This window comes from Aotus nancymaae, unplaced genomic scaffold (assembly GCF_030222135.1).
Source record: "Aotus nancymaae isolate 86718 unplaced genomic scaffold, 86718_ANA_hifiasm-v0.15.2.pri h1tg000089l, whole genome shotgun sequence".
Taxonomy (NCBI): domain Eukaryota; kingdom Metazoa; phylum Chordata; class Mammalia; order Primates; family Aotidae; genus Aotus; species Aotus nancymaae.
The window spans coordinates 18,463,219-18,472,064 of record NW_026988504.1 but is presented as its reverse complement, the minus strand read 5'-3'; the positions used below and the strand labels follow the sequence as shown (position 1 = coordinate 18,472,064).

General features: G+C 52.4%; 1 protein-coding gene across 1 annotated transcript; it reads right to left on the bottom strand.

Moving 5' to 3' along the window:
• Nucleotides 1–259: 259 nt before the first annotated feature.
• LOC135271675 (somatotropin-like) lies at nucleotides 260–1,721 on the bottom strand. Its single transcript, XM_064369421.1, has 5 exons — nucleotides 1,712–1,721; nucleotides 1,301–1,461; nucleotides 972–1,091; nucleotides 716–880; nucleotides 260–454 (listed from the first exon to the last, which is right to left on the bottom strand). The coding sequence occupies exons 1-5, from the start codon at nucleotides 1,719–1,721 to the stop codon at nucleotides 260–262; spliced, it is 651 nt and encodes a 216-aa protein (XP_064225491.1).
• Nucleotides 1,722–8,846: the final 7,125 nt, after the last annotated feature.

Genomic DNA, 8,846 nt, shown 5'->3' with positions numbered 1-8,846 from the left:
TTCTGGCCCAGGAAGGGGCAAGCCCTTTATGTTTCAGGGGCCTGGTTCCCAATAGACCCCACAGGCCCTGCAGGTTGTCTTCCCAACCTACCCCTTGCTCCATACCCCCACCCCCACCCCATAATATTAGAGAAGGACACCTAATCAGACAAAATGATGCAACGTAATTTTATTAGGATAGGGCTGGTGGACACTGGAGTGCCACTTTTCGGGGCCAGGAGAGGCACTGGGGAGGGGTCTCAGGGATGCCACCCGGCAGCTAGAAGCCACAGCTGCCCTCCACTGAGCGGCACTTCACAACGCGCAGGAATGTTGCAACCTTGTTCATGTCTCTCCGGAAGCAATAGAGCAGCCCGTAGTTCTTGAGCAGTGTGTCACCGTTTTCCAAGTTGATGTCAAAGTTGCTGTAGGTCTGCCCGATCTCCTCAGTCTGGGGGCTGCCATCTTCCAGCCTCTGCAAAGTGAAGGAAGAGAAGGAGAGGCCAAGCGCTTGGACACTGTTCCCTCCCTCTCTCAGTCATTCTTTTCCCTCCCTCCCCTCCAAGGCTCCAGGGTATAGAGAAAGGCCTGGAGGATTCACGAGTGGAAATGAAGAATAAGCTGAGTTCTCCTGGGTCAGGGCCTGACTGCTAAAAAGAGAGCAGCAGTGTTTCTTTCCCCCAGCTCTGGAAGCCAGTGGGGCCCCAGGATTGGGGACCCCTGGTGCCACCCTCACCGCAATCAGAGTTTGGATGACTTCCTCTAGGTCCTTCAGGTACTCATAGATGAAGCTGTTTGAGACACTAGGCAGTTGGCTGTTGGCAGAGACACTGCTGAGGTACTGCACGGGCTTGAGCCACATCTGGACGAGCAGCAGGGAGATGCGGAGCAGCTCTAGGTTCTGCAGGGGAAGGACCAGCAGTGGGTGTGCTGCCCGGGGGCTCTGACCACAGGCCTCCCCATCCCTGCCTGGGGAGTGGGTGGGCACTCACAGATTTCTCCAGAGTTTCATTTCTGTTAGTGGGTGTTGGGATAGACCCTGAGAAACAAAAGGGGGTCCTGGCGTTCTGTCGGAAGAAATCGCTCTGTTCCTTCAGGGTACGAGCTTCTTCCTAGGAGAAGGACCGCCCATCAATACCTATGCTGGTGACCAGCTCCCATTGTTCCTTTTCCGGGACCTCACTCAGTGTATGCTCATCTGCCTGCATCTTCGATTCAGAAAACAATCCTGAGCTCCTTCATCTCCTCCCATTACTTCCCAGCAAGGCAAAGTCACCCCTTCCTGCCAACCTTGACATGCATCCATTTGTCAAGAGCTTACAAACTTCTGGTAGATGTCAAAGGCCAGCTGGTTCAGGCGAGAGGCGCGGATCATAGCATAGTCATAAAGCGAGGATAAGGGAAATGCTGGGAAGGCACCAGCCTCTCGAAGCCAGGGCAGGCAGAGCAGGGTGAAAGTCAGGAGCAGGGATGCCTGGGAGACTAGGGAGAAACCAGAGGGCGTGGGAGGGAGTCGGAGAGCAAGAGGGCAGTGCTCTTGCTCAGGGGCTGTTTCTTTTCTGTCTCTCCCTCCAGGGACCAGGAACATTCTGGTCCAAATATCTGGGCTTAGATGGCGATACCCACATTCAGAAGCCCGAAACCTGAGGGTTAGTGTTCCCCGTCCCATCTACAGGGCGCCACCTCTCCCCTCAGGACATATAATGCAGAAAGTGATTTTAGGGGCACTTACCTACAGCCATTGCAGCTAGGTGAGCGGTCCACAGGACTCTCCGTGGTTTGGGGAGTTGGGCCTTGGGATCCTGGAGCTGGTCTCTTGTGTGCCCTTTTATACCCTGTCCCCTTCTCTCACCCTGCTGGTCCCTACCTGTTTCTATGTATGTATGGGCAAGGGAGGGTCACGGACATGCCTGTGTAGTGGATAATTTAGAAGCTTCTCCCACACATGCTGGTATCATGCCCCCTGGCTTGTCATTTTTCCCTTTCCACCGTCACCAGCGCTGTGAGGGTTGTACACAGAGTGTCAGCCAGAGGCACCACCCATCCTGTCCTCTCTTTTAGGGGCAGGTGGGTGCCCTCTGGCAGCATGCCCTGGTGGCCAACCTGAAGGCAGGAAAGGATGTCAGGATAGCCAGTCCTTGAGACCCACACGGACCCCATCCCACTCTCTATCCTATCCCTTTCCTCCTCCCCGCATGGTTCCTGTCCTCCCACCAGAGAGAGAGTGTGTGCTGGGAAAAGGGGCCAACCACAGCCAATAGATTTTGGGGGTTCTGGGCAAGATTCAGTCCTGAATTCCACTTTGGCTGAGTCCTCCTGGGCCCGCCTGAGGGAGCTGGATGCAGTGCTAACACTGACCACTAGAGGGAATCAAGCACATACTTTGCCCTCCACTTTCCCTGCGCCTTGGGGCTCCCACAGTTCTGCGGGGATGAAGAATCCAGACTCAAGCAGAGATAAAAACCAAGAAACAGAAATCCCGGCAACAGACATAAACCGCAAGCACTTCCTCCCATTGCCCTGAATCCATCAGAGAATCTGAAAGTTGGAAGAGCTCTTGAAGGTTTGAGTCTCCTCCCCAGCTTTGGGACTCAGAACACATCACACTGAAATATGCCCTATGCAGCCATGGAAGCCCATCCTCCTTTCCAGCTCTGTGTAGAGCTTATCCAGTTGCAAAGGGCCTGCCTGTGCATTCTCACATCTGACCTGTCCCTTGTCTTGTGAAGGAGCTATTATGATCATCCCATTTCACAGATCAAGAGACTGAGGCTCAGAGAGACTGACTTGCATGAGCTACCACAGCCAGGGCAGCAGATCTCCACAAGCTTGCTCTTCCCACAATGCATCATTCAAAGTCCTTTCTCCAGGCCAGGCATGGTGGTTAACACCTGTAATCCCAGCATTTTGGGAGCCTGAGGTGGGTGGATCATTTGAGGTCAGGAGTTCAAGACCAGACTGGTCAACAGGCAAAACTCCATCTCTACTAAAAATACAAAAATTGGCTGTGCATGGTGGCCCATGCCTGTAATCCCAGCTACTCCGAAGGGTGAAATGGGAGAATCCCTTGAACCTATGAGGCAGAGTTTGCAGTGAACCAAGATTGTGCCACCGCACTCCAGCCTGGTGCCAGAGCAGAACTCCATCTCAAAAAAAAAAAGAAAAAAGAAAAAAGAAAGAAAGATAGAAAGATAAACGTTCTTTCTCGAGTGCAGTAGCATGGTGCTATTCCTTTAGTTATTTCTGCTGGCTCTTCTTCTTCCTCCTCTTCCTCCTCTTTCTCTTCTTCTCCTTCTCTTTCTTCTTCCTTCCCCTCATCCACCTTCTCCTTCTCTCCTTCTTCTTCAAAATGGAGTCTCATTCTGTCACCCAGGCTAGAGTGCAGTGGCATGATCTTGACTCACTGCAACCTCTGCCTCCTGGGTTCAAGGCATTCTCCCACCTCGGCCTCCTGAGTAGCTGGGATTACAAGTGCCCCCCACTATGCCAGGTGAATTTTTGTACTTTTTTAGTAAAGATGGGGTTTCACCATGTTGACCAGTCTGGTCTTGAACTCCTGACTTCAGGTGATCTGCCCGCCTTGGCCTCCCAAGGTACTGAGATCCAACCCAGTTATTTCAGCTTCTAAATTTCTCTGAGTTCAGGGATCCTGCCCCCAACACGAGCAGCCCTTTGCCTCATTTTGTCCTTCTATAAGGGGCAGATTGTTCTCCCTCAATTCCCAGGTGAGAATGGCCCAGTGGCACGGGTGCCTTGTGGAAACCTCACAGCAGGACAAGGTGAAGGCAGAGAAGACCAGGACTGAGCCTCCTGTCTCCTGGTGCCCAGGGTTGGGGTTATTTCAATATCACCTGAAGGTCACAAGCATCAGATGCCCCCAGAGATGAGAACAGGAAAGAACACCCTCTCCTGCCTGAAATCTTCCACCCCTGAGTTTAAGGGCATCGAGCACTCGATGCTGTAGAAACACAAGCAAGCAAACAAGCAAACGCTTCCGGAAGTGGTTGGCAGTGGTGTTGCCAACCAACATTGAAAACCCACACCCCTGTGGTCTAGGATGTGAATTCTGGGCTCTGCCACCTCCTCCTTTTCAGAGCAGAAGACAGAGCTCATTTTCTGCCGTCATTCCTGAAGCATAACCCGACCAGCACCCCAGACTCATCATCTGCTGGGAGGGCACTGGGCTGTGGGCTGTTCTCCAGGCACGCCTGTGGGAGGACCCGAGAGGGATGTCATCAACGATACCAGCTCTGAGAAACGTGGGGTCACTGGGAGGCTGGAGACACCACTTACCCCTGCTCCTTCCAGCACCACCAAAGAGGAGGAGCCAGGTGGGAATGGAGGAGGGTCCCTGAGCTCCACGTAGCTTTCTGTGTCTCCTACCATCCTTCCTCCAATTGTCACCTGGGACATGGAGCCCCCATGACACGGCCTTTTAGCCAGTGCAGGGGACGTAGATGTGGACTGTGATTTCTGCAGGTGGTGCTGGTTCCCAGCCCTCTGTGTTGCATCCCCCTAAGGGAAGCGAGTATCAGCTGGGATTTATCCCTTCCCATCCAGTCCCCATTGTCTCCATTGTTATCTGAGTTTCCTTTTTGCTGGCAGGTGTCGGGATGGACTGTGAGAAGGAGAGGGAGGTCTGGGGGTTGTGGCACCTGCTGGCACTGCGTTTAGAAATCCAAATAAAATATCTCATCCACTTTCTTGCCCTAATTCAGACCCCAAATGCTCTGGTTCTGTACATCTCAAATTCATTTTTGCATTGCTCTCATTTCCCAAGGGTAGTTGGGCTTAAGGAATATTTATCTTAAAATTCTTCTGCACACAAGTAATTCCAAGACATTGTTTTCTCACTTTTTGGGGAACTTTTGCTTCTGCACTTAATAGCCTGTCTTGTTTTCATTTATTCCCACTCCTGGGGGACTAGGTTTGGTGTTGCTGGTGATGGTTGGGGAGGAAGAAGTGCCTTCAAATAATCACTGGGATGTTCAGTGAGCTGTGACCAGCGAGCTGGGAGCGCTGACCTGGTGGAGTGGCCTCAGGAAGTAATAGACAGCAGTGCTGTGCCTGCTTCCTTCTGGCCCAGGAAGAGGCAAGTCCTTTAGGTTTCAGGGGCCTGGTTCCCGATAGACCCCACAGGTCCTGCAGGTTGTCTTCCCAACCTGCCCCTTGCTCCATACCCCCACCCCCACCCCATAATATTAGAGAAGGACACTTAGTCAGACAAAATGATGCAACTTAATATTATTAGGCAGGGCTGGTGGACACTGGAGTGCGACCTTCCGGGGCCAGGAGAGGCAATAGGGAGGGGTCACAGGTATGCCACCCGGTAGCTAGAAGCCACAACTGCCCTCCACAGAGCGGCACTGCACAATGCACAGGAATGTCTGGACCTTATCCGTGTCCTTCCGGAAGCAGTAGAGCAGCCCGTAGTTCTTGAGCAGTGCGTCATTGTTCTGCGAGTTGATGTCAAACTTCCTGTAGGTCTGCCTGAAGATCTCCCCAGTCTGGGGGCTGCCATCTTCCAGCCTCTGCAAAGGTCTCCCTCAGGGACCAGGAATATTCTGAGATTGGCCGAATATCTGGGCTTAGATGGTGATGCTCACATCCAGAAGCCCCAAGCCTGAGGGTTAGAGCCCCCGTCCCATCTACAGGGCGCCGCCTCTGCTGTCCAGACACATCCTGCTCATAGGGGTTTTAGGGGCGCTTACTTGCAGTCATTGCAGCTAGCTGAGCTGTCCACAGGACTCTCCGTGGTTTGGGGAGTTTGGCCTTGGGATCCTGGAGCTGGGCTCTTGTGGGCCCTTTTATACCCTCGCCCCTTCTCTCTGCCTGCTGGCCCCCACCTGTTTCTATGCACGTTCATGCAAGGGGGGCCACTGACGTGCCTGTGCTAATGGATAATTTAGAAGCTTCTCCCACACATGCTGGTATCATGCCCCCTGGCTTGTCATCTTTCCCTTCCCACCGTCACCAGCGCTGTGAGGGTTGTGCACAGAGTGTCAGCCAGAGGCACCACCCATCCTGGCCTCTTTAAGGGGCAGGTGGGTGCCCTCTGGCAGCATGCCATGGTGGCAAACCTGAAGGCAGGAAAGGATGTCAGGATAGCCAGTCCTTGAGACCCACACGGACCCCATCCCACTCTCTATCCTATCCCTTTCCTCCTCCCCGCATGGTTCCTGTCCTCCCACCAGAGAGAGAGAGTGTGTGTTGGGAAAAGGGGCCAACGACAGCCAATGGATTCTGGGGGTTCTGGGCAAGATTCAGTCCTGAATTCCACTTTGGCTGAGTCCTCCTGGGCCCGCCTGAGGGAGCTGGATGCAGTGCTAACACTGACCACTAGAGGGAACCAACCCCATTCTTGGCCTTCCACTCTTCCTGAGCCTTGGGGCTCCCCCAGGTCTGTGGGGACGAAGAAACCAGACTCAGGCTATTACTCCAGCTCCTTGGACCTGCAGCAGAGGTAAAAACCAAGAAACAGAAATCCTGGCAACAGACATGAACCACAAGCGTTTCCTCCTATAGCCCTGAAACCATCAGAGAATCTCAAAGTTGGAAGAGCTCTTGAAGGTTTGAGTCTCCTCCCCAGCTTTGGAACTCAGAACGCATCCTGCTGAAAGATGCCCTATGCAGCCATGGAAGCCCGTCCTCCTTTTTCTCCTCCTCCTTTCCAGCTCTGTATGGAGCTTATCCAGTTGCAAAGGGCCTCCCTGTGCATTCTCACATCTGACCTGTCACTTGTCTTGTGAAGGAGCTATTATGATCATCCCATTTCACAGATCAAGAGACTGAGGCTCAGAGAGACTGACTTGCATGAGCTACCTCAGCCAGGGCAGCAGAACTCCACAAGCTTGCTCTTCCCACATTGTGTCATTCAAAGTCCTTTCTCCAGGCCGGGCATGGTGGTTAACACATATAATTCCAGCATTTTGGGAGGCTGAGGTGAGTGGATCACTTTAGGTCAGGAGTTCAAGACCAGACTGGTCAACATGGCAAAACTCCATCTCTATTAAAAATACCAAAATTAGCTGTGCTTGGTGAGGGATGCCTGTAATCCCAGCTACTAGGGAAGGTGAGGTGGGAGAATCCCTTGAACCCAGGAGGCAGAGGTTGATGAAAGCCAAGATCACACCTCTGCACTCCAGCCTTGGTGATATAGCAGAAGGCCCACTCAAAAAAAAAAAAAAAAAAAAAAAAAAAAAAGTCCTTTCTCCAGAACAGGTAGTGTGGTGCTACTCAGTTATATAGTTATTCTACCTGCTGCTGCTGCTGCTGCTTTTTTTTTTTTTTCAGACGGAGTCTCATTCTGTCACCCAGGCTGGAGTGCAATGGCATGATCCTGGCTCACTGCAACCTCTGCCTCCTGGGTTCAAGTGATTCTCCCGCTTCAGCCTCCTGAGTAGCTGGGATTACAGGCATCCACCACTATGCCGGGCTAATTTTTGTACTTTTTAAGTAGAGACGAGGCTTCACCACGTTGGCCAGGCTGGTCTGAAACTCCTCCTGACTTCAGGTGATCTGCCTGCCTTGGCCTCCCAAATTACTGAGATTACAGGGATGAGTCACTGCTCCCAACCCAGTTATATCAGCTTCTAAATTTCTCTGAGTTTAGGGATCCTGCCCCCAACGCAAGCGGTCCTTTGCCTCATTTTGTCCTTCCACAAGGGGCAGATATTCTCCCTCAATTCCCAGGTGAGAATGGCCCGGTGGCACGGGGTGCCTTTTAGAGAAACCTCACAGCAGGACAAGGCGAAGGCAGAGAAGGCCAGGACTGAGCCTACTGTCTCCTGGTGCCCAGGGTTGGGGCTGTTGCAATATCATCTGGAGGTCACAAGCAACAGATGCCCCCCAAAGATGAGAGCAGGAATGAACACCCACTCCTGCCCTGAAATCTTCCACCCCTGAGTTTAAGGGCCTCGAGCACTCGATGCTGTAGAAACACAAGCAAGCAAACAAGCAAACGCTTCCAGAAGTGGTTGGCAGTGGTGTTGCCAATCAACATTGAAAACCCACAACCCTGTGGTCGAGGATGTGAATGCTGGGCCCTGCCACCTCCCCCTTTTCAGAGCAGAAGACAGAGCTCATCTGCCACCACTCCTGAAGCATTACCCAACTAGCACCCCAGACTTCTCATCTGCTGGGAGGGCACTGGGCTGTGGGCTGTTCTCCAGGAGGGCTATGGGAAGATTCCAGGGAAATGTCATCAACGATACCAGCTCTGAGAAACATGGGATCCCTGGGAGGGTGGAGACACCACTTACCCCTGCTCCTTCCAGCACCACCAAAGAGGAGGAGCCAGGTGGGAATGGAGGAGGGTCCCTGAGCTCCACGTAGCTTTCTGCGTCCCCCACCATCCTTCCTCCAGTGTCAACTGGGACATGGAGCCCCCATGACAGGGCCTTTTAGCCAGTGCAGGGGACTTAGATGTGGACTGTGAGTTCTGCAGGTGGTGCTGGTTCCCACCCCTCTCCATTGCATCTTCCTAAGGGAAGCGAGTATCAGCTGGGATTTATCCCTTCCCATCCAGTCCTCATTGCTTACGTTGTTATCTATCTGGCACCTGTCGGCACTTCATTTGCAATCCCAATGAAAATGTGTCTTCCACTTCCCTTGCCCTAATTCAAATGCCAAATGGTCTGGTTCTGTACATCTCAAATTTATTTCTGCATTGTTCTCATTTCCCAAGGGTCATTGGGCTTAAGGAATATTCATCTTAAAATTCTTCTGCACACAAGTAATTCCATGACATTGTTTTCTCACCTGTTGGGGAAGTTTTGCCTTTGCACTTAATAGCTGGTCTTGTTTTCATTTATTCCCACTTCTAGGGGGTAGGTTTGGTGTTTCTGGTGACGGTCGTGGAGGAAGAA